The sequence below is a fragment of the Lathamus discolor genome, chromosome 12 (genome assembly GCF_037157495.1).
Source record: "Lathamus discolor isolate bLatDis1 chromosome 12, bLatDis1.hap1, whole genome shotgun sequence".
In the NCBI taxonomy this organism is placed as follows: domain Eukaryota; kingdom Metazoa; phylum Chordata; class Aves; order Psittaciformes; family Psittacidae; genus Lathamus; species Lathamus discolor.
This window is the reverse complement of record NC_088895.1, coordinates 5,477,692-5,502,233: the sequence shown is the minus strand read 5'-3', so window position 1 is coordinate 5,502,233 and position 24,542 is coordinate 5,477,692. Positions and strand designations below refer to the sequence as shown.

The 24,542-nt window shown below is 41.9% G+C and overlaps 2 protein-coding genes and 1 long non-coding RNA gene across 6 annotated transcripts; 2 read left to right on the top strand and 1 right to left on the bottom strand.

The window, feature by feature from the left end:
* The first annotated feature begins 265 nt into the window (after positions 1-265).
* LOC136020977 (solute carrier family 2, facilitated glucose transporter member 11-like) lies at positions 266-10,329 on the top strand. 2 transcript variants are annotated; one of them, XM_065692672.1, is made up of 12 exons: positions 266-587; positions 1,290-1,450; positions 1,921-2,045; positions 2,922-3,051; positions 3,991-4,139; positions 4,930-5,117; positions 6,166-6,276; positions 6,696-6,803; positions 6,906-7,007; positions 7,363-7,438; positions 7,780-7,907; positions 8,691-10,329. In XM_065692672.1, the coding sequence occupies exons 1-12, from the start codon at positions 492-494 to the stop codon at positions 8,895-8,897; spliced, it is 1,581 nt and encodes a 526-aa protein (XP_065548744.1). In that variant the 5' UTR covers positions 266-491; the 3' UTR covers positions 8,898-10,329. The 2 variants fall into 2 exon arrangements, with proteins under 2 accessions (XP_065548744.1, XP_065548745.1); XM_065692673.1 differs by lacking the exon at positions 6,696-6,803 and having other exon boundaries at positions 268-587.
* A 2,848-nt stretch (positions 10,330-13,177) lies between these two features.
* Positions 13,178-21,562, top strand: LOC136020980 (solute carrier family 2, facilitated glucose transporter member 11-like). 3 transcript variants are annotated; one of them, XM_065692678.1, is made up of 12 exons: positions 13,178-13,361; positions 13,550-13,648; positions 14,239-14,399; positions 15,266-15,390; positions 15,746-15,875; positions 16,476-16,624; positions 16,995-17,182; positions 17,999-18,109; positions 18,634-18,735; positions 19,638-19,713; positions 20,785-20,912; positions 21,305-21,562. In XM_065692678.1, exons 1-12 carry the CDS (start codon positions 13,338-13,340, stop codon positions 21,479-21,481), a joined length of 1,470 nt encoding a protein of 489 aa, XP_065548750.1. In that variant the 5' UTR covers positions 13,178-13,337; the 3' UTR covers positions 21,482-21,562. The 3 variants fall into 3 exon arrangements, with proteins under 3 accessions (XP_065548750.1, XP_065548748.1, XP_065548751.1); XM_065692676.1 differs by having other exon boundaries at positions 21,250-21,562; XM_065692679.1 differs by lacking the exon at positions 15,266-15,390 and having other exon boundaries at positions 16,573-16,624; positions 21,250-21,562.
* On the bottom strand, positions 14,217-24,199 carry LOC136020986 (uncharacterized). Its single transcript, XR_010615621.1, has 4 exons — positions 22,093-24,199; positions 16,026-16,120; positions 14,463-14,539; positions 14,217-14,379 (listed from the first exon to the last, which is right to left on the bottom strand). It is a non-coding gene; the product is annotated as an uncharacterized LOC136020986 (long non-coding RNA).
* Between the last annotated feature and the right edge of the window lie 343 nt (positions 24,200-24,542).

Here is a 24,542-nt window from a genome sequence, read left to right as displayed (position 1 = left end):
ATTCTAAGCCTCCTATCAGATATAGTTCTAAGAAAGGTTGAATAAACTATTAAACCAGGAATGCCCTTCAATCCCCAAATCTTTGTCTAGTCTCAGCCAAGTCACTGAACAAAATATTCATTTGGGTGAGACAACAATTGGAGAAGGAGGAAGGACAAGTAGATAGAAATCATGCACATTGCACCATCTCCCACTAGAAGTTACTCTATGATAGTGCAGATTAAGGCAGCCAAAACTGGAGACAGAAGCACTGAAGTGTGTAACTGGATTCTGGGAGGCAGCTACAAGCTTTGTCTCTCCTCAGAATCTCACTGTCCTGTGCTTTAATAGCTCTGGTCTTCTATTTCACTCTGCACTGGCTCCTTGGTGTCAGAGGACACAGGTGTGTGGCATTGCTCAGGCTGTTGGAGTTGTGGAGGTGAACAGGACAGTGAGGACATGCCTGAATAGCTGTGCCAGCTTTGTTTGCTGCTTTTATTTTCTGCCAGAAAATGAGCTCCAATCTCTTCCTCCTGGCTTTTGTCCTGGGTATTGGTGGAGGTTTCCAATATGGGTTGCAGATCTCCATTATCAATTCTCCCACTGAGGTAAGCATGGACAGCTCATGGATTAGAGTTACCAGCATGGATTTCAATGTTCTTATGTGTTCCTGCCTCTATATGCAAGCACTAACAACTTCTTCATTTCTGCTCTCAAAACTAACTGTGGTTTCTTGGTTCTAAGACTGGCTGCTATTGCTCTTGTGTTTCATGGGGTTTTAACATCTGTCTGGTGTGACAGAACTGAGAAAGAGAAGGATTAGTGATATTTATAGTCAGCCATTTTCCCCTTACTGAACTGGGCTGCTCACAGGACATTCTCCTCTTTCCAGTGCTCAGGTTGTCCTTTGTACCATTTGCTTGGCCACACAAAGTTTATGTGACTGTCTGCAAGGTGAAAAAGGACAGGGATGGACTGTAGCTCTAGAACTGAGGTCAGCTCTAATATCTGCAGCTGGAAAAGCAAAATTAGGGGAGGTATTTTTCATCCTGAATGGTGCCAAGAGCACTATCTTAGTGACACTCACAGTTGATATATTTATATATTTATTCATTGCACCCTGTTGCTAAAACATTAACACATGGGATGTTAGTGGCAGAATTCCCTTAGATTTCATTTGGGCTAAAATTACAACTAAGCTGTTGTAAGAAATGGATCAAGAAGACCAGTAAGTAGGTAAGAGAAGTAAAAAAAGTGGTGCAGTTATGCAAAAGTGACTGAGTCCATTGTTTTCTGTTCTTATATTAAAGTACATCAAAAGTTTCATTCGTGAGACCTGTCTGAGGAGATACGGCTCTTCTCCCAGTGAAGAGATGATTACTTTGATGTGGTCCTTCATTGTGTCCATTTACAGCATTGGTGGGCTTCTGGGGTCCTTGTCTGCCGGATATTTGTCTGTTAGATTTGGAAGGTAGGAATAATGATTACATTAGTCTTTCTGTTTGCAGCCACAACTGTCATGGGAGAAACATTGCTTGTGAAGTGCTACAAGCGTGAGCAGCCCAGAGCTGCTTCAGATGAAGAAACAGAATGGCAAAATCTGCCAATGACCACAAAGAAAATTGTACCCTCTCCCTTATAAATTCCAAAGCAAATCCATTCCAGAGAAGTCACATGAGGAGTAAATGCATTTTAAAGTGAATTTCACAGACAACCTCTCACAAAGCTTGCTCCTCAGTGCAGATACCGGCTCCACTAGAGGCATCAAACTAGCTTATTGGTCCACAACAAAGTTTTCCCATTCCCATTTCCCATTTCATTGCAGCTAATGTCAAAAGCCAGTACAGAGTCTTCAACTTGGTACACTTTATACAACTTCTGTAAGGCTGCATATGACACAGGGACACTATTTATGCTCATATGAATTTAAATGAATTCCAGGAAGAAGGCCATGCTTTTTGCGGATATCCCTTCCCTGCTGAGTGCAGCTCTGATGGGATTCAGCCAGCTGTGTGGATCCTTTGAGATGATCATCGCTGGAAGATTATTTGCTGGAGTGTGTGGAGGTAAATCAGCATTCCTATCTATGGCATTAAACAGTTGGGAGAGCAGTGACTGAGGGACACAAGGATTTACCAGTCTGAGTATACACATCACAGATTTTCACTAACTCTGCAGAGGGTCTGCTTTCTGAATGCATTTTTAACGAAATAATAAAACACCAATGTCATTAAATTAATCAGGTGTGACACCTCCATTCCTCATTCTTTTATCTTTATATCCAAACCAGACAGAAAGTACGGCCAACCTGTGAAAAACCCAAAGCATGCAACATTTCAGGGGAGCATGCTCAGTCAGTAGAAAGCTGACCTCTTGTTTCTGTGGCTGCTTGTTGTGGCTGATACTGTCTTCCATATTACAAACACAGAGATGATTTTCAGTCTGGGCAATTCTAATTTCCAGATGCCTCAGAAGGTTACATTGTGTCTGCGTTTTCAATTCCTGAGCAGCTGGATATAGATAATACTAACCAGCAAAAATAATAGAGAAATGATAATTCATTCACTGAGCAAATGGAATATAGAGCATTTCTTCACTTGCTGGTTTGAAGCACAAATTAAGACACATAGCATCCTGAGTAGGCACTGAAATACACAATTTCAGACTAAAGGGAGCAACAGCAATGCTCTCCATGTGGCTGTAGGAGACGACCAGCCTGCTGAAGAACAGATTTCCCCAAGGGAACATACTTGCTTAGTGAAAGATTTAGGAAAGGCACAAAGGCCACTGTATCAGGAACATGCTTCATGTCATGCAGAATGCTCAGCGCGGCAGAAAGTTATCCTGGAGCCTCACCCTATACGCTTTAGCCATAATGGTCCACTCCAGAACACCAGACCTTTGGGAGTTCGAATTGCCCTGACAAACACTTGTGATTGCAGGTTTAGCTCTCAACATCCATCTCATGTATGCCGGGGAATGTGCCCCACGGAAGCTCCGTGGGCTGGTTGCTGTAACTGCTTCTACTGCCATCGCCACTGGAAAATTTGTAGGATTTGCTCTGGGTCTCAGGTAAGGCGGTCTGAGACCTATTTCATTTCTTTTGTTATTAAAATACATGCATATGTTAATGCAAGCCTATGGATAGGCTAATTAGCAACTATTTTTCGACATGTTTTCAGGGTACCCTGTGCAGCCAGACTGAATTAGCTCAGTCTGAATTTCTGACCTAAGTCAGTAAGAAACAGAAGTCATACAAAACATTTAATCCTGAACAATGATGTTTCTTCCTAGCAAAGAGAGATAAAAATACTGGTAATAAAACCTTTCCCAGATTCAAATGGGTTTTGAAAGAAATCCATCTTTTGTAAGAAATGACATCTACTTTTAATTTTTTTTAGAAGGAGCAGGGAATATCAGATCCATCCCAACTTAATTGAAAATACATACAAGCCAGCACACCCATGAAACCAGGAAACTGTTGTGGATTCATTCCCCCTTGCACAGGCTCCTCTGCCTGTCCTGTGCCAAAGATGGTCTGTCCTGTTCCCCTGGCATGTGTCTTTCTGGCCACAGCATTCTCAACAAAACCAGGAAACCCAGCAGCTGCTACACGGGGCAGTCAGTAGCAGGCTGATAACCCGTGGATCCTGTCTTGTAACTTGAGGCTCTTGGGATCAGTAGCAGGCGGATAACCCAGGGCAGGTTCCTTCAGTGCTTGTGCTAGGACACGGTACACCGTCGTGGGCTCCAGCTGTGCAGGAGGGTGCAGCCAGCGGTGCTGCCCTCACCACTGTGCAACAGGGGGCAACACTGTGTAACTGGTGTGCTGGGGGCAGCAGCACCCTGCTCTCCCGTTCCACCTCCCACTGAGGTTTTCATGGGCTGATAAATGCTGGAGACTGCTGGCTGAGGGCTGCCCGGACACCCGCAGCAGCGCCAAGGGACCGTGCTGTGTCCGTGTTCTCATGTGGTTGCTGAGCTCCTCTCATTCTGCTGGCTCTGTTTCAGAGAAGTTCTTGGAGTAGATGCTCTCTGGCCAATTCTCATGGCAGTCAATGCGCTTCCTGCCCTCGTTCACCTTCTTACCCTCCCCTTCTTCCCAGACTCACCCCGCTACCTTCTCATTGACAAAAAGGACAAGGAGGGGTGCATCAAAGGTAAGGAAATGGGGCACAAAGCATTCATTTCAACAAAAAGTGGAGAACACAGTAAAGCCCCACATGAGCCTGGAAAAGAGTACAGTCGGGAAAAAGACTCTTGGTCTTTTGGCCCTGAAACCACCTTCAGCTTTAATGAAAGACGGCCTCCTCTGGTTTGGTATTAGTACTCTCTTGTCATTAGTATTTCCCTTACTTTCTGCCAGGATCCTCTGAGGGATGTGATCACACAGAGCTTGTATTTCCATCAATACAGATTCTGCCCTGAACTGTTAGGCTGCAGATATGGTACCTTCTGGCTCTGTGTAAGAAAGTGATGCTCTTTACTGAAATGCCTTATCTGTAAGCATTTCAGTTCTTCAATAACCTTAACACCAACTACTGACCTAAACAGAGGAACAACCACTGGGGGTATTTAAGTGTTGAAAGAGAGAACTCTTGGATGTAGACTTATATTTTAATGTAGGAGTCACTTTTCTGTGTTTTGGTGTATACCCTAGAATTGCACCTTTAGCAGGTTTATTCAGGGGAGGATTGGTATGTGATTTATGCTGAAACACAGTAAGCAGCTATTGGCCAAAGGTGAGGTTGTGATTAAGACTTATGGGTAAAAATAGACAGAAATGAACTGGAGCTGTGTCTAATCTGAACTCAGATCTCTAGAAAGGTCATACAAGCAAAGAGCCTGCAGCTCAACTACGACACTCTGCAAGGCAGGAAGTAACCCTCTGAATTAATGTCTGCATTGGTGAGCTTGGTCCAGGAGTCATCTCTCTTCCTCTCCTTGTAGCTGTGAAGTGGCTCTGGGGAGATGGTGACCATATGGCTGAAATAGATGACATGATGGCAGAGCAAGAAGCCATCCGTGAGGAGCAAGCTAAGAGCATGTGTGATCTTTTTCGTGACAGACCTGTCCGCTGGCAGTTCATCACTCTTTTCCTTGTCTCTTCATGCATGCAGCTAATTGGCAACAATGTGGTATGTGTGCTACTTTTCTCTGCTTTTACTGCTTATTATAGTATTTTGCCATGAAAGTCTGGGATAAGTTGAGAACTTTCTTTTAGCAACTGTCATCTGAAGACATCTCTATGAATTACCCTGTTATGATAAGAGAATGGAAGGGGATAAAATAAAATCTCAAATACCAAACAAGTAAAGAACAGCATAAGCCTCTCTGTATCTCTCAACTCCAGAAGGCACTGCCCAAAATTGTTCAGCCATCTCAGTACAAACTGAGTCAGGCTGACAGAGCATTTCCATGTTCCTAAATCTTTGGGTTTCTTTCTAAATCCTTTAACTTTGAACTTATTTTTGAGTATAGACAATTACAACATCCCAGTAACATGTTTAACAGTTACTAATATATATTCTGTTATACCTTTTTTTTTCTGGAAATATATCTAGCTATGTTTCGTATCTCTGAGCATGGGAATAGTTATTGTATAAAATGAGCTTATAGTGAAAGCATAAAAGTTTCAAAATCCAGGTGAATTTTGCAAATTCAGAAAAACTTCAAGATTAGTAAGACTTCTTTCTACCCTCACTAGTGATGCAGTAACTATACCATAGAGGACCAGTAGAAGCTGAGTACATTAACAGTGGAATTTAATACGCTTTATGAGTACTTATGTCTATCAAAATCTTCAAGATTATGTAGAAAGAGAATTAAACCATTTGCTTATGTATTGCCCACATTTCTGTATGCTCCTCATCCAAAGTACACAAAACAGTACAACATGTGAAAGATGTCAGATAGATAGAATTATAACCTGTAAGATAAGACAAAGGTAGTGCTAAAAGCAAAAAGAGAAGAAGAAGGTTGCATTTGTTACTGAGTTCAAGACAGAGGTGCTTGTGAAAGCTGTTCTGCACAAGTAAGCTTCATGGAAACACTGAGGATTAGTTACTGAAATGAAGATTTTCTCTTTTGTTCGCATCTGATTAGTTATTTTCTGTCAAAAAAGACAGAAGCTACTGTAAACATGAGCACATGAGTACAGCCTTCACATCTTTCTGTTCTTTCCAGGTTTACTTTTATGCATACAGTGTCTTTATAAATGCTGGAATCCCCCTTGCTCAAACCCACTATGTCTCCCTTGGAGTTGGGATCACGGAGATCCTCACCACACTGATGTGTGTAAGTGGCCCTTCAGCTGAATTTAATTCTGCTATAAAGCATGGTTCACTTCAATCTTTATAACTATTGTAAACGGAGATTCAAGGATCAAATGTTCTGCAACAAATCAACTGTAGTATTTGCACTGATCACATAAATCCTCTCCACACACCCTGCAAACATGGGCATATGCAATTTATGGGAGGAAAGGATATTCTCTCAAAATCATGACCCAGCCTGAGCCATCTTTGGGAGTTCCAGTTCCCCCCTATAGGAAAGGCAGATGACAGTCCCTGTGTCTACTTGCTGGTAGGACACTGTGTCTGCTTGCTGGGAGGCTGCAGGATTTGTGGTAATTAACACTGCAAGCATTTCCACTTTGCTGAGCTCCCCAGCTGTCCTTTGCCACCAGAATGCCACCTCAGATCTCTTCTTCCCAGGCAATGCTCCCTACAGCTCTGCACCTCTCCACCTTCCCCACTCCCGTGCCTGCAGTTCCTGGTCCTGCTCAATCCCCCCAGACACCTTCACTCACCCTCCCAGACGAGGTACTACGTAGCAGTTTCTTCAGAGATTCTGTGCCTGCCTGGTGAAAACAGCTCACAAGTGCTGTGTCCTGTGGAGCTGATAGCATGTCCTTCTGGTTGCAGATTTTCCTAATTGAGCGTGCAGGAAGGAAGACACTGCTGTGGAAAAGCTACACTGTTATGGCCTTAGCTTTAGGGTTGCTCACAGTCACGCTTTCACTACAGGTAAGACCCCACTTACTCATTACAGAGCTGTGTCAGGTCTTGATGTTTTATTTTACGGCAGATATCATCACCATTTCCATCCACCCAAGTAACTTTTTAGTCAGAGTAGAAGTATTTTTGAGGCTAATCATCATTCTAAAAGGGCTGTTCCCATTCATGTACATGCAGATTAAAGCCAATGGCTTTATACTACCATGATCACTGCCAAGATTATCTCTTTGTGAAGCTTCTGGAAGTAGAGGAAAGAGATGTATATGTAACATAGACATAGTTAGCAGTGATGAATGTTTCTAATGGAGCTGAATAAATACAATGTTAATTTCTGATATTATTTGCTTTTCATTTCCTACCATAGGATGCCTTTTCCTGGGTACCATACTGCTCTGTTGCGCTCATCTTTATTTTCATCATGAGCTTTGGCATTGGGCCAGGTTGGTATTTTCTACTGGAATGGTTTCATATACTCATTCCTTCCTCACTTCAGCCTTTAGGAGAGGTTCCAGGTGTAGCTGTTCCACAGTTAGTGTGAATCCCTACTACTGGTTCAGCGCAGGGGTAGATATTCCCCTCCACACTGTGGTAGGAGGTAACACTTCATTTCATATTGCATTCGTACATGCCTTCCTCCTGAAGAGCCAAGCAGCACCTCAAACACCTCCAGGTCAGTTAAAACCATTAACTTATGTGGCAATACATGAAGTGTGAGTTGCAGAAGCGTCTTCCAAAATTTCTAAACTTCCTTTTTTCTCCAATATGGTTATTTATTTTTCAGCTGGAGTATTATGCTCCTTGCCCACAGAAATATTCATTCAGTCATACAGACCAGCCGCTTATGTTTTTAATGGCACTATAAACTGGATCCAACTTTTCATCCTTGGACTTTTGTTCCCTTTCATTGTGGTAAGTGAAGTAGCGTGTTTTGTCCCAGTTCAGAGGAGATTAAACCTTTCTTGAATCCAGAGCATACTTCTCTTTTTCAACACTTCACACACAGGACAGCTCAAACTAATTGCAGTTCTGATGCCCCTTTCTTCTTACCCAGATATATAGTGAAAGTGCTAGATAAACTCTAGATGCTATTAACACTATCTACACAGTTAGAGTGTGACACTGACAAACACTGAAGCAATGACAGAGGCACTAACAACTATCCAAGTCATTTGAATGTCATGAGGGGTTCCCTTCTTTCCCCCCCCTCCCCCCCCCCCCCCCCCCCCGTGTGTTCCTCTCCTTTGGGGTTAATTTGGAAAATGGGCAGTTTCAGAGATCTCTCACTGCACTTGTACATAGCAGGAAACAAAAGCCTTTGCAGTTTTGGGCTGTGCAAGGAGGGACAGAACTAACATGCTAGCTACCTTATCCAGTCTAGCACAGACTAAGAGCCTTATCCAGTCTAGCACAGACAGAGCAGGCAGAAGAGTAACTGAAGCTCAGCACTTCTCTAGATTGTCAAGCAATTACATTCAATTTCTGCTGAGCATAGAGCTTTCCTCCTTAAAACAGGAAAGGAGAATTAGTTCATTTTACCACTCCATGCCATTTCCCAGGTGGCAGCAAGCAGGATTAACATTGAGTCCCTGAACAAGTTTTTTAATAAACAGAAAACCAGAAACTCCGTATCATAAGAGAAAGAGATCTAGTTCAATGTATGTGAACACATTTTGTGTCTTTCTTTTCCTATAGGAAGGTCTTGGTAGTTTCTGTTTCATCATTTTCTTGACATACTGTCTGTCCATGGCTATCTTTGTCTTCCTGGTGATGCCAGAGACCAAAGGAAAGACCATACTGCAGGTCATGGAGGAGTTCAACCGCCTGAACTACCGTGGAAAGAAGAAACAGACAATCCTAGAGCAGAGTAACTGCTCAGTGGTGACTGTTACTAGACTTTAATAACAAGCTCTCCACTCTTATTACTGTAGTGCCCAGAAGCCACACTAAACAAGACAGAATCCATCTCTCCACAAACACCAAAAAAGTGTATTTTAAAAATAATCATTTGCAGTGCAGGATGAATTTGGTGTCTCTCTCCAACTGCCGGAATATGAGCTGAATTCAATCCTCTGCAGAAAAAAATTACACACAGTCTAGAAAGAAATAAGATCTCTGTCAGTTCCTGCATGTTAGCAGCTGTGTAACTGAGAACACAGGATCTCCTACTTTCCTTACCAAAACCAGGACTCCACAGCTACTGGAGGAACTGGGTGTGGAAGGTTCAGATGTACAGCATGCTTGTGAAACAGAGAAAAAGAAGACAGCTTTCACATTGAAATTATCTGCTCCTAAGAACAAGCCAGTGCTGCTGAGCTCTCCCAGAGAAGGAGCTTCAGTCCACATGAAAAGAAGTGTTTAGCTCTTTAATCCAGTGGAATAAGAGTACCCTGCCTGTCAGTAGGCAGAACTGGTATGCAATGTTTCCCCTTCTTACAGTTAGACTTGAGAGCAAGTACAAGGTATGAGGGCAACTATGACTTTCTTGAGGAGCTTATGAGCACACTTCTGTGACTTGCAGCATGGTCTTCATCCCTTTTGATTTTATTTATTTTGAGGAGGGGGAAAGTCATTGCTATGTCTGAAAAAGAAGGTGTGAAGGAGATAAAAGGTCCTGGTGTAAAGGAGACACTATGCTAGAGCAGTATCCAAGCATAACCTGCTGCCTCAAGTCAAACCTCTTGCTTGGTAATCAGGTACATTGCCTAAATTTTGGAGATTCTCCTATTGGGACAAACAGCAATTTGACAGCACTGGAAGAAAGCAAGACATAAAGACAGTATTGCTGCAGAAAATCATGTGTGGGCTAATCCAGACTGGGCAAGTTCTCCTTCATTCTCAATAACTATGTAGCACGTCTTCAGCCTGGAGCTATTTCACGTCAGAGAGGAGGAACACTGGGTTTCAATGGAATTGCAAGAGTACCTGGTACTAATGAGACAAAAAAGAGTAGTGCTCCTCCAGTAGAACCCAGACTGCATGTCTGAGTGTTTGCTTCCCTCTCCAGTCCTCTGAATACTCCACATTTTAATGACAAACATGGTAACAAGGGCTTCACTTTTTGTATTCATTGCTATAGGATGTGACACATTCTTGCTCTTCATGCTTTACAGTTTACGGGTAAGGAAATAAAAAAGCAATGGGTAAGAAAACACATCATACTGATCATACCTGGATTTGGTTTTCCTTGACTGAAGAGTCAGGGACACAGAGCCCATCCTCTGGGACTGTATTGTTGGGTTCAAGGAATACTGTGTCTTTCTTGTTCTGGAAATGAGATTTCCACTACTGAATGTTGCAGATACTGCACAATAAAATTTGCAAAAGGACCTGACTATTGAGTGGTAGTTTCTTTCACAGCCCTAAGTCTGTGCAGATAAAACTGCTATTTTATCTTCACATCAGTATTGTAGCAGTGCCAAGAGGTAATGCCAAGAGCAGTAGACATCACCAACACAGCTATCCTTCCTATGACAATCATCGTATTACAGAAGAAAGCTAGACAAAGCTTATAGTTTCAAGGTCAGAGAACATGGATTGAACAACACCATGGCAGAGCTGACCCACATTCCTGCTTCTGGGCAAAAATGCTGAGGGAAAGAAGGAAAAAAAAAAAAAGGAGAGAGAGAAGGAAAGGATTAGGTAAGACCTTGATTTTTTTAAAGTCTTTATATGCTCTGGTCTTTCTCAACCATACTGGTTGCCAGCGAGGAAGTTTTTAGTGTCTTACAAGACACTAAAGGGGTCAGAAGCAGGAAAGTGCAGTAAATCATTAACACTGCCATCAACTAGCACGGATTGGGAATAAAGGTTAGAGAGGTACTTGTGAATCTGCAGCATATCTGTCTGATTTCCAGGATCACACAAATGCAACGCATGACATCTTTGAAACCAAAAGCCCTCCAAGCTAAGGGTATTGGGTGAGTTAAGCACTGGATCTGGAATAAGTACATTTCCTGTAAAGTTCAAATCCTAGGCAAAAAGACTCTTCTGTCCTCTTCTGTAGGAAAATAAATAAGAACTGTATTATGCACTTAAGTCTTGTTTTTCCCGTAGTACAGCACTGAATAAAGGGTGAAGCCAGACAGAAATGAGACAGCAGTGTGAATATTCTGGAAGAAATACAGGCAGGAGGAACAGCACTCTGCAGGGACTGTTTGATCAACCAGATCCTAAAATCTGGCCACACAGTGGTTCAAAACTCCTTCAGAAAGAACAAGAGCTGCCATATGTGTCTTTCCCTCCAGCAGCCATGCTTCCCATCCTCAGCTCAAAGAACAATCCTCCTTTCCTCTCTAGCTCATTCAGGCTCCCTGTTCATGACCCCACTCTAAGGTGCTTGAGCCAGGCTATCTGAGTCTAGCAAAGTGGTTTGCTGTTAGATTGGCAGAGCCCCTCTAAAAAGGGAAAAGAAAAATAAAGACAGACTTGCATGAGACAGTGCAGCATGAAAAGATCTGGAAACAGAGATCTGACACTCAATTTTGATACAGGAAACAGAAGTTAAAAGGAAAAAATACAGAGAAATGGCGAAAGAGACAGTTAACTATTTCAAAAGTAGCTTTTAGTGTGTGCTGACAGAAAGCAAAAAGTAACACTGGATTGTTCAAGTATCTCATTTCATCTTTCTGCCCTGGGAGTTGGAACAACAGAAGTTTACAAGAGTTCAAAGAGGATCTCAGTAACTGGGTGTAGGGAGCAAATATAAAGAAATCATCCTGACCAGCAAAGTCCTTGTGTTGCTCGTCACTGGGGCCTGCTGCTCTTTTGCTTTTGCCTAACACTATTATTTGCAAGTGACAGCTCTGGGATATTCTGCTGGACACAGTTCTGGTCTGACCCCTGAGGATAAAGTGAGTGGTGGTGGTAAGAGAGGACAGGGGATAGCTGTACAATCTGGCTGCAGTCTTCCCTTTGACAGTGAAACCTTTAGCTGTGGAGGGGGCAGTGGCCAGTGTTGAAGTGACTGGAAACTGAGAGGAGGAATTTGTAAGAAACAAGAAAAAAGGTAAATAAAGACAGGGATTTTTGCAGTAGTAATTAAAGAGGAAGATAGATCCTGGGGTGTTTTAGAAGAGGAAGTGATAGCATTTGAGAAGTCTGTGCCAAGAAGTGAAGGAATGAAATACATGACCACACCTGATGCAGAGGTAATGAGGATTTCAGGAATGATGAAAATGGAATAGGTGAAAAGATGAATTCCACTTGAATTATTTCACTGTACTGATGTGCGGCGAGACACCCAAGCAGAGGGTTTGGAGAGAGCATTACTGGGACATGCAGCAGGAGAAAGGTCAAGGCATGACTCAGCAAGCTTGCCCTGTGCTGCAGGGCACACGGCCCAGAGGACAGCATGAGGCTGTTGTCAGTCACTGTAATGTGACAAGCAAACTGTAGGAGGAATGTCAGTGCTTCCACTGTGCTCCTTGAGCAAAGCTTCTGTGGCTTTCAGAGCCACATCCCCACCTTCCCACTGCCCCTTTCAGCACTAACCACAGTTAAATCTTTGTAGTGCAGAGTGAGCTACATTGTATTCAGTGTAGTACAAAATCTTACATGTAATACATAGAAGTCTGAAGGAAGCAAGAAGTGGCTTACACACTGCGAATAGTCAAGTCTTTGGCTGATTAAAAATAATTTTCTTAAGGTGGAAAGAACTTCTAAATATCAGTTCTCCAGCCAGACCAGAATGAGCATCCCAGTCTGGCACACAGTAGCCACCTCTGTTGTTACAGAGGCAAGAGCGAGGCTTCTGAGTGGTTCTGGAAACAGTAACCCTGACTAAAGAACGGGGTATTCACAAAGACCCAATATGCCAATATTCAGAGATTCATCAGTCCTGCAACTGGAAAATCATTCAAATCATTTCAAGCAATTGAAAATGTTACAGCATGCGAGAAGAAGCCTTGCAGCTCAGCTACTAATACTCGTGGCTCATCTCTGTAGTAGACTCCAGAAACAGAAAAACACTGAGCCTAAGCTGTATGTCAGAGAGGTGAAGAGGAACTCTGCTATCCTGAAGGAAAGATAGGAACACCATCTGACTCCTCAGAGGAACATGCAGTTGCTTTGGCAGTACAAGTGAGGGGGAGCACTCCCAAAAGAAGGATAAACATTTACCAGTGTTGCAACCAGCCTGGCATATCTGGGTCTTGGAATAATTAAACCAGCAAAAAGGGGCCTTGGTCACTGCTGGAGGAGGACACAATTCACTAAAAGCCACAGGGTTAGAATTTAACTTCTGTGACATGATCCCCACTTCTTAGAATCTACGCATAGAAAACATACCTCTCATCTGACAGACTTGACAAGGGCTCTCAGAGCAGGCAGGTTTCAACGCAAATGGCTGTTTTCTTCTCAGACCTGGTGAGTATCTAACTTCTTGTCTTCTAGCCCTACTCACTGACAAGCAGTATGATTGAAAAATTCAAAATGGGTGTTTGCATTTTACAGTAAATCATAGAAATGTGAAGACAGAACACCTCAGCAACTGTCTCCTGGTATAAAGCCAGGAGGTATCAGGAACTTATGGTGTGTTTCCTCACCTTTGGCAGGTTCAATACCGAAAGCTACTGCTAATGATTATGGTGCTAGGGATTGGGGGAACCCACCTATCTGGTTTTCAAATGTCTGTCATCAACTACACATCTCCGGTAAGCAAAGCCTTCGCAAGATCACATCTGTAACTGTTCGTCATCGCCTTACTCTTTGAAGGTGCTCTAAAAAATCTGACAGGTGTTGCTACGTGGGTTTATTCCCAGCTCTTTCCAATGCCATACTGTCCACTGTCAAAGGACAAAAGGACTTTGCATGATTTTTAGGAGCTGTCTCCAAAGACAACTTCCCACAGAACTGTGTGGGAACAACATATTGAAACACTGTCCTCAAAGATTATGCCATGGAGGAAAAAGATTAACAACTAGCTGATTGACTCTCAACCTTCAGTTCAGCCCTTTTCTCTTTATAACCGCTACCTGCAATAGGAGCAATTGCCCTTCACTAGAGTCAATAAAAGGTCCCACTATTTTGGTGTAGGAGTGCCAGGGTTCAACAGACCAAAACGTATAATTGCGTTTTGAAAGATTATCTCACACTATTAGTCTGTATGGGAGGAAATGTCAATTCTAATTTGCAAACAAATGTCTCATAGTCATGCTTTCAAGAATGATTATTATTCACCTGTTTTACAGTTATAAACATTATGAAGAACTATTGCTTGTGAAAGTCTCTTTTTCTGTCCCAGTACATTCAGAAGTTTATCAACGAAACTTGGCTGGAGCGATACGGGTCTGTGCTGCAACAGGAGACACTCACATTATTGTGGTCCTTCATCGTGTCTATGTATTGTGTAGGTGGAATGATAGGCTGTCTGTGCAGTGGGTTCCTAACAGCAAAATATGGAAAGTAAGTATATTTCCCAATAGCTAACAGAGGCTGCAACAAGGGAAGCAATTAAATGTCACTCACCTGATATAATGGATGTCAGAATTCTCACTGCCCCCTTCTGATGCAGAATTTGCTCCACTCTCTGTGTATAACTGCCCCTAGGTACATTAGAGAGACAGGAATATGCAACCATTTCTGATTCCCTCGTCACAGTTTTGGTGCCATACAATTCCTGTATTTTCACTGACATTCAGTAAAAAAATAAATCTCTGAAAGGTCTTTATTGGGCAATAATGCCCTCTGGAGCCCAACACCACTGCAGTAACTCAATAGAGGATACATATTCTGTAGGCAAAAGTTTTTCTTTCCTTTTTATGGATCACAGCCTTTTAAAAAAATGTGCAGGTTCATTCCTCTGTAAGAATAATAAGAGTTTCAGCAAAGATAAGCAGAAGTCCCTCAGGCCCCATTCAGAACCCTCTCTTTGAGGGTGGCCATAAAGCACAAAGCCAGAACTCTCTACCTTGAGGTGGATGGAGAGTGAAGCATGTTCTCCATGAAGCTGACTTTGCCCTGTTCTCGGGTCAGGCGCAGTGTTAGACATGGGAACTTTATCCACACTAAGGAAGAGAGAAAGACCATTCCTTATCAATATTTATCCTGCAGGAATTTTCTTCATCCTCATGGTGTGCTCACATAGTGTTAGCATGGAAAAGAGGAACCTGTTTTCTCCCTTTTCATTTCCCTGAAAAGATATTACGACTTTCCTAATTGGAAAACTTGGTTTAAACTTGGTCTGTAAATCCAGAGGAGAACAGGCAGACATTAGTCAAAGATGAGAAAGTAAAACATGGATCACACCCACATGTTGTTTGCTGTTGCAGGAAGAAATGTCTGCTGTTCAATGATGTGGTCCTCATAATAGCCACACTGAATACTGGCTTCAGTAGGAGAGCCAAATCTTTTGAGATGATCCTGATTGGGCGCTTCCTTGAGGGCATCGGTGCTGGTAGGACTCCCCACTACTCCATGTTAATGTGACTACTTTGGGGTAGATACAGAAATCTTCCTGCTGGGAGTATGCAGGCATGCACAGTAACCCCAGTGGAACAAGGAACAGATTGGTAAAAGCTATGATGAACTGTCCTTTGCCTTCAAGAGGTCTTGAGAGAGAGATCTGGTGCATTAGCTAACCGTCTTGCTTAAAGGAAAAGGTACATTTTTAGCCTATTATTGTGGAGGATATAGAGCAAACAGTTCAGAAGAGAAAGGAGAGAGCTACCGTTAGATGAAGGAAAAAATGAAATGGGATCCTCTCTCTTGCTTTCTATAGCTTTAGCTCTTTTGTGTCTTCTTCATTTCAGGAATACACTTGAGTGCCCACATTCAATATGCTGGAGAGATCTCACCGAAGAGGTTGCGTGGGTTTGTAAATGTGAGCTCCTCTGTGTTTCTTGCATTAGGAAAAGCTGTAGCAAGAATTCTTGGATTAAGGTACTTGTGCTACTCATTCTCATCCTGTTTTCTATTTATTTGTCTTCTGTACGGTAGGGAAGTGTTGTTCTCCCAGTCTTAGAAATGGATATGCACTAAAGGTGGGCTTTTACTTTGCTTAAATACAGCTGTAATAAAGGATGCGTTTACCTCATACCAGTCACTGAGGTTTCTGTGTCACTGGGGAGAGAAAGGCCTTTCTCTTGAGAAAGAATGAATCCATCTCTGGAGGTGCGGTCTCTCTGCTGAAGTTAATAAGAAAAGATTGTATGTAAACACTCTCAGTTTTGGGATCTAAAATCCTGCTGATTACTTGATGCCCTCACTCAGAATTGCAGTATTGCTTCAGAAGGCTGTTGTAGGATATTCACACTCCACTGCTCTTTACAAAATAGATTACAACAAAAATCTCAGTCCTGCAGTAGAAAGTATGAGTCTGTTTTCCTTTCCCAGCCTAAGCATCTTCTATTTCAATTGATCTTCCCAAGATACGTATGTACATTGTGTCTCTTCAACTAATACAGGATCTAGGAAAATACCAAACTAGTTATGGATTGTAATTTTACTGGACTATAAATACACTCTAACATGCTTTCATAGAGATCTTTTAGGAACTGAAGACATGTGGAATGTGCTATTGTCCTTCTCTGGGTTAGTGGCATTGATTCAACTGGTCTTTTTGCCATTCTTTCCTGAGTCCCCTCCGTATCTCTTGCTGCAAAAAGGAGACAAACCTGGTTGCTTGAAAGGTAACATAAAACTTTAGATCCTTAATTTGCTAAAGCATAACTCTCAGTAAAGTGAAACTAACAGAGGGGGTCAGCTTTTCTAATAGCCAACTACAGATTTATTAATGATTATATTATTAAATTCCTCCAGACTAAGTGCAGTCATCAGAAATATTTAAGATCTACCCCTAAATACTACAGTGAGTTAAAAGCCATTTCCAGGGAAGTCTCAGCATGTTCCAGCAAGCACTATTCTAGTCCTTTGCTCAGGGACTGATGAAGCAAAACCCAGACTGAACTGCAAATGTTTAATGTTATTAAAGGTTGAAAAATACAGAACTCTGAGTGTTTCAGATGATGGAGAGTTTACTTCATTCTGTCTCTTCTTTAGCCATGAAGCAACTCTGGGGAGAAGGGAATTATCTCACCGAATTTGATGACATGATGAAGGAAAAGGCTATAACAAAAGGCACCAAAATCATGAATGTCCTAGAGATGCTGAAAGAACCATCTGTGTATCCACAGCTGGGCACCATGCTCCTCATTTTACTGAGTCTGCAGCTCTGTGGCTTGAGTGCAGTTGAGTATACACTATTTCCATGCTTAGATCTACTACTAAGTAACTGAAGCAGCACAATTCTAGCTTCTCATTTTCTTCCGAATCTACTTTATTCCCCCTCACACAGAACCCACTGTCTGTGAAGATCTGTGGTATCATCACTAGTATTCTTCACATTTCCAGGGAGCTTCTCAGGTGGGAGTACAAGAGATCCAACTCAGCATAAATTCCTGCAAGGGCACTGTTGTGCTCATTCCCTTGGTGATATTACCAAAGGTTCTGTAGAAGGGATTATAAATACCCTAAGGCTTGCTACAACCCAGAGATCTGTTTATCTATACTTCCAGCTCCACTTTCTGACCTCTGCTGTAGTAGATGGTCAGCTATTGCTATTCGGTTGTCATTCCATTTGATAAAGGAGATTTATCCTTTAAGTAATTTCCTTTCAGTTGTTTCCACATAAAGGTGGCTGTGCCCAGTACAGCCCAAGCTAAGAGTCGTTCCCCTGCCTGTCATTTTTATCACTCACCTATGGGTCTTTCTCCAGAAACACTGCACTCTGCTGGAGCTTGTTCATTACAGTTGCCAGCACTGTGGGCAGAGGAGGCACCTCTGGGTTGGTTGGGTTTTTTTCCCCCCTGACCTTTCAAATACCTTTTCTTCACCTCCATTACCTTTTTGATTTCTCACATCTCAGGCAAGTATGCTCCCTCCACTAAGCCCCAACAATGTATTGTTGCTTTTGCAGTGATGACAAGTCTTGTACTAAATGATGCTGGGTAAGCACATATATCTATTGACTATGCTTCATTTTGGAATTGTTTCTTATTTCCCAGATCACATTTTACACCTCAGAAATTTTTCAGACAGCCAACCTGCAGGACAGCATAATCCCATATGTATCTCTAGGAGTTTCAGCTTCTGAGCTCATCTCTCTCATCTTCTGTGTAAGTCAGACCTCTAGGGGGTTTAAGAGTTAAAGTACATGTGAGTTGACTCTATTCTTCCTTAGAGAAAATGAATCTTCTTATGAACTAAAGAATTTTTCTGTGATACTGCATAAACCAGTGATTGTTACCATTCACTCCAAATTTCGTCCTACCTTTTACATATTTCTTTCCGTCTTCATTCTCCATCATCTCTTTTTCATTCAGATATAAATGAAATACAATTCAAACATAAATATGTGTACTTGTTTCCATATATTTGTGTATATCTATCTATTTGAACGGAGTCATGCTTCCACTGAATACAGTATTTATGAAGATGTAACTGCAGTGCTGGGCAGCAATGGTAATTCATAGCATTAGAGAGGCTGGAAGGAATTCAATAAAATAACAAACATTGTATCAATAAGATTTGTGTTCTCTAAAGTAAAAAGGAACTCAGGAAGAATGCTTGAGTTGTTGGATGCCTGACAGCTGGATTTTGCCATACTGCCAGTGAGATGCAAGTTTTTTCTACTCCTCAGAGCTCCATTATCGATCGCTTTGGACGCCGGATACTCCTCTGGGGTGGTTATTTGCTGATGGCACTGATACTCACACTGCTTGAAATAAGCCTTTTACTGAGCGTAAGTAAACGTCTCTCTGGGAGTGGAGCTGTGTCAGAACTCTTTGTGCAGGGTGGCAGCCTTAGCTTTCACGAAAAAAATAGTAGGTCAGGATATCTTCTGAATACAAACTCAGCCTCTCTGCAAGGGTTTCGTGGACCTGCATTGTAGTTCATCTTTTTTAATCAGGCTTTCAGTCAGTGAGAAACATTTTGTAAAGCCATTGGCCTGGCAGAGCTTTCCTCCAGCTCTGATCTCTCCAAATCTCTCATGTCTTGTTCTGCTGTCTTTTAAATTCCTAGGGGAGCATCCATGCTACCACCTTTCCCATTTGCTATCCCATGCCTCCTGCAGCAGAAGCAACATGCACTGACACTTCCAAAACCCCCCAATTTCCACCCTTGATACAAGTGATCCTGCTACATATTGCAGCTTACTAGCTACTTCTAGTTGGAATGGTGGAAAGTAATGAGGAACCCAGTGTCATGGCTCCAGTAGTGCCAGTGCTCACACAGCACTGCAGTTGTGGTCTCAGCCCATATACTTCCAGCTTCTTTCTGCTTCACAGATATCTTATGGTTCACAAGAGACTTAAACATTTCTCTGAGGTTGTCTAATTCAGTAAGAAAATCAGGTTAAATCAGTAACAATTCTCCCCATATTATAATTAGCTTGGAATTTGTTACTTGTTTTTCAGACCAGGGTGCAGTGCAGCTCACCTCTGTAGGTAGGACACTGCAGGCTACTTCCGGCCTTCCACTGCATTCAGTACAGAAAGATAAGTAGTTCTAGTGAGCACCTACTACAGAGCTCAATGTCATGGGCTCTTACATAAATAATTGCTTCTCCTGTACATTTGGATCAGCCATGCTACAGCTATAATATTAATTTTCATTCACTTCCATCTTTTTGCCTTTGTCTAGGATCAGTTCCTCTGGATGCGGTACTGCAGTGTTATTCTTATCTTTTTATTCATCATTGCCTATGGGTTAGGACCAGGTGAGTACAACAATAAAAGCAACAACCTTGGACCACATGGATAAGCACAAGCCATGAATGCATGGAAGCAGAACTAGACTGTGTGAATATACCTTTGAAAATCAACAGCTTAGTTTGCACTGCAATGGTGGGAGTCCCCATTTTTGATGAATTTATAACCCAAGAAACAATTTTCTTAACAAATTATTTTAAATTATTCAGACCCTGATGGATCAGAACCCTGTTTCCTCTCATTGAATTACAGGTTCAAGCCAAAATAACCCCTTGTTGATCAATTCACTAAGACTTGTGTTGGAGGGTGTCAATGCTGTTCAGTGCACACAGGCTCAACTGCTCCATCCTCTGTCTTTGCCTGTGGCAGAGATAGCCCCTTCTAAAGAATCAGAGTTTTCTCAACTTACCTGTAAAATTCTACTTTATTAAAGAATGACACCTGATAGCACACAAAGTCTCTCTGTTAGCATTGCTCAGTCCTTTCTCATTCCCTCTTAATGCCACTCTGAACCACATACATCAGTATGGGCCAGATTCAAACTTACAGCTTTCTACTAGGACCTCACTCACATAAAACCAGTACCTGCTCTGAAACGGCCCTGAATAAACACAACTTTAAGTTATTTCAGTCTCCAAATTCAAACAGCAGCCTTTATTATTAAAAAAATAACCTTTTAATTAAGCCTTTATTATTATTAAGACTTTATTATTATTGTATTATTATCTATGAGGACCATGAACATCTTGAAAACCTAGCAGAATTCCCATGGTGGCAGAACCCAGGTGTTTCTTACAGGCAGTGGAGAGAATAGGCCATTCAGGCTATTCATCTCTATATTTTAGACACGTTAGGTGGATAGAAACTGCACTTGAGGGGTACCTGTCTCTCTCCATGGACCACCAGAGAAGTCTGTAGGTGAATTCAGATAGAGATGGCTGTACTGCCCAAATGTAGACGATCTCACAGTAGTCTGACTTACTGGGGCTGTGTTTGACCAGTGACACCAGCTCATTCACTTTGAGGAAAATGGTTAAATGCAACAATGTTTCTACTGCTTTTTTATGTTTTTTCCTCAGCTGGAGCCATCACATCTGTCATGAATGAAATCTTCACCCTTTCGACAAGGTCCTCTGCTTTTGTAATTGGTGGAATCATCATCTGGCTAGGCCTCGCTTTCACAGGAATGATTTTCCCCTTTGCTGTCGTATGTAATTTAATTCAAATATTCTCATTGACTCTATCAATTTAAACTGTTTTTCTAGGCTGCTCTGGACAGGGAGTAGGATGAAATGCCTTGTAGATGATCAAAGTTGTGAATCTCTTATTCCTACTGGTATAAGGAGGCCATCTATGTAAAACAATTCCCTCAACTTCAGACATCATCTGCTGCCTCAAGACTAGATTAAAAAGATAAATAGATACTCCTTTTGTAAAACCAACTTATTCCTCATTTCACAAGGGCAAATCAACAGTGTTTGAGAATCTTTAGAGGCAAAGTGTTGTCAGGGAAATCACTCATCTTGTTCTATTTTTATCTCTAGATGTTCCTTGGTCATTTTTGCTTCCTCATCTTTATTGCTGTCCTCGTCATTTCAGCGGCTCTCATCTACCTGTTCCTCCCAGAAACAAAAGGGAAATCAACCTCTGAAATCACAGAGGAATTCAAAACGTGCCAGGTTAAGAAAAAATGTCATCAGATTGTGGAGAAGAATGCTACTGAAGAGAAGACATTCTGCACCAAGCTCTGATAGGTCACCAAGCAACTCCCACTGACAAAAAGCCCTGTCTCAAAATCAAACTGAAAACTAAACCTTAACATGGACTTTTCTCAATAAAATGTAATGCAAAATGTAATCCAGAGATAGCTTGTCATTTATCCAAGTAGTCCTATTTTACATTTATCTTTATCTTTGCTTTTCATGGTTAGAGACAATGGCTCCTTCCTAGAACAGCTACGAATGGGCAGGAAGACATTAATAACTACAGACACTTCTCAGAACTGGCACGTGGAAAACATTTTCAAGTGTAACACATCACTTTTATTTCAAGTCTTTCTCCTATGCTGTCATTTTAAAAGAGAGGATTTGTCTCTGTCTTATTTTGTAAGAAAGCCCTGCTCAGGATTAGGAGTGGCATGAAAAAAAGATGAAACATAAACATAGTTCTTGAAAATTATTTTCATGTGATCTCCTTATGATATCACACTGTAAAGGACCTTGATCATGAACACTGCACATGAACAAATACCAGGTAGAATAACAAAGAAAACTCAATTTTGTTCTATTTTCTTGAGCTGACATCAAGTAACTGTATGTCCTGATTGTCTCTATAATGACTGGCAGACATCAGCCCTGATCCCTGGGTTGGTACCAAAGAACTCTCACCTGCATCCTCTGGAGCAAATTGACTGCACTTTCCATGCATATCAGTTGTAGCAAAATCTGGAGGAAGTTTTTGTAGTGTAAGCAGTGCTCTCAGCCTTATTCTGGGTACCTGACAAACGGCACAAGTTTAACAAACATACAGGCAGTGCTGAGAGCTAGAGCCCTGGAGTGAAACAGGAAGTGAGACACTTTCAGAGAGTAGACACTTTGGAAATTCAGTCCATCTTATAAATAATTAACTGCTAAAACAAATAAATAAAGCAGAAGCTCTGACAAGCAATGTGTTCTGGCTGTGTAATGGCCTAGGACACATTGCACTCCACCAGTGTCACATCAGCTTACAATACTACACTTTTACCATTGCTATGCTCCACAGCACCCATGTACTGATGCTTTTCAAGAGCTGTCAACCCTGCTGACCACTGCGCCATTTAGTCACTTCCCTCCCAAAACTCTTCTACCTTTGTATATGTGTGCCTGCCAGGGCACAACATCTCTTTGTTGTTTTTCCATTTCCCAACACAGTTACAAATGCTATATCATGCCTCCTGTTTAGTAGGACTGTAAGTTCTATCTTTCTGCAGTTTAACCATTCATATTGATTAACTTTGTGGTGGAGCACTGAAACAGGATAAGGTTTTAGGGATTTTTCTATTTAAAAAAGTTAAATAATGTGCTTGCTTCTTCTAAAGAAATAGCCACAGAAGAAGCTCTGATATTAAAATGCCAGTGTGTGTCCAGCAGCCGGAACCTGGGTTCATTTTATATTCGATCTAGTTTCACTCTCTATCAAAATATGGAGCACTCATACTACCCAGTGTTTCCATTCAGAGACCTCTCCCGTTGAGTCATTGAAATATTTAATCCATCCATTCTAAGCACTGACCAATTGCTGCAAAAACCATAAATCAATAGAAATCATACGAAGTAAACATTAACCTCAGAGCCAGATGGTTACTTAAGCAGAAGGTGCAGGAAAGTCATGAGATTTTCTCCTGGCCATCAACTGGCTGCTGATTTCTCTTTGGATTTTTTTGCCTGCCCATCTACCACTCTTTATTTGGAAAACTGATGCTCACTATCTATCTACCTAACAGAGAAAGAGAGAGCTTCCTGAGCTGACAAAGTGCTGTGTAAATGCATCATGTTATTAAAGAAGTTCTGAATTATGGACATCTATTCTGCAATAACACAATGCTGGAACAGACTGGCTTGTATATCTTGTTGACCTGCCTACAACAGCTCCTGTGCCTCCCCCATATATTTGATTCCAAAATGACTACCAAGGTGCTGCCTCTATATAGGATGAAATCTTATGCTTTTTGTTGCCAACATGCCCTCTTCCCCCATCCCCTCTGTAGCAGTGCTGCCATGCAGCTTGCAGCTTCCCTGACAATGTTGTGAAAGGGAATTTCTAATGCCTGAGTTGCCTGTTTGAAAATAAGACCAGCATGAGACCGAACAGAACGCAAATAAAACATTTCTCTTCTTCCATGTTGTTCTTTCCCAGTTGGCACAAATTTCACAAGATGGTGCACTTGCAAGTGGTAGTACTTCTCAACTGTGCTGAACAGACATTAAAGCCATGGAGCTTTAGCTAAGTAAATAGACATATGGAAAAACAGGATCAGTGTTCACTATCGGTACTGTACCAGATCAATAGTGTGTTCTGTTGTGGTAACGTCCACTTTCACTTGTCAGTTCCTTCTCTCTGATTTTACTTTCCTCTTTCTCTTTTTCATATCTTCTTATCAGGAGTCCCAGCCTTTCTGCACATACAGAAGAGAGAACTTTCTCTTGTAACGTTGGTCAGTGTTCCTTTGCTGGTGCTTTTGAAGGAACTGATCTCAGCAGAAGCACAGATGGAACTTTGCAGAGGGACTATTCATCCCTGCCACCCAGCACCATGTCAGGTTTAAAAGCACAAGCCTTGGATCCCTCTGTCTCTCTCTTAGGAAGTCCAGCCATGCTGCCTCTGATACAGCTCCAGTGTCTCCTGGAAGAAGTCAGTCCTTCGCAGGTAGTCTTGCTGGGCACCTTCACTCCTTCATGGCTTTAACAAACCTTTCCATCTCAAGCATTCATCTTCCTAGGCTGCACAAATCCAATAAGCCAAACAACAAAAGGCCTGTTCTCCCAAATGCTGCATCTCTTACAGGTACTGATAAACCAGAGAGTATAAGATTAACCTGACACTATTAAGGTTTGCACATTGTTTTAACCCCATGCCAAGGCCTCTCTCATACTTCTCCAAGCAAGATTTCAAATTTCTTTGGCTACTCACCCTCCCTATCTTTTACTCAAAAGGAGAGATAAAACAACTAAACGAAGCTTTTTTCTTTCAGCTTTCTCATCTTTGTACTACTACTTCAGTGTCATTGCTGTGACTGACATCTTTAAAAAGAAGTTGGAAATTCAGGTGCCATGCGGCCTCACTTATTTCAGTACAG

Excerpts from the sequence above, each read along its gene's own strand:
- LOC136020977 (XM_065692672.1), top strand. The coding sequence starts at position 492 with ATGAGCTCCAATCTCTTCCTCCTGGCTTTTGTCCTGGGTATTGGTGGA. Across the intron at positions 588-1,289 it reads TTATCAATTCTCCCACTGAG|TACATCAAAAGTTTCATTCG; the intron begins GTAAGCATGGAC and ends CTTATATTAAAG. Across the intron at positions 5,118-6,165 it reads AGCTAATTGGCAACAATGTG|GTTTACTTTTATGCATACAG; the intron begins GTATGTGTGCTA and ends TGTTCTTTCCAG.
- LOC136020980 (XM_065692676.1), top strand. The coding sequence starts at position 13,338 with ATGGCTGTTTTCTTCTCAGACCTG. Across the intron at positions 13,649-14,238 it reads TCATCAACTACACATCTCCG|TACATTCAGAAGTTTATCAA; the intron begins GTAAGCAAAGCC and ends TTTCTGTCCCAG. Across the intron at positions 16,625-16,994 it reads CAAACCTGGTTGCTTGAAAG|CCATGAAGCAACTCTGGGGA; the intron begins GTAACATAAAAC and ends TCTCTTCTTTAG.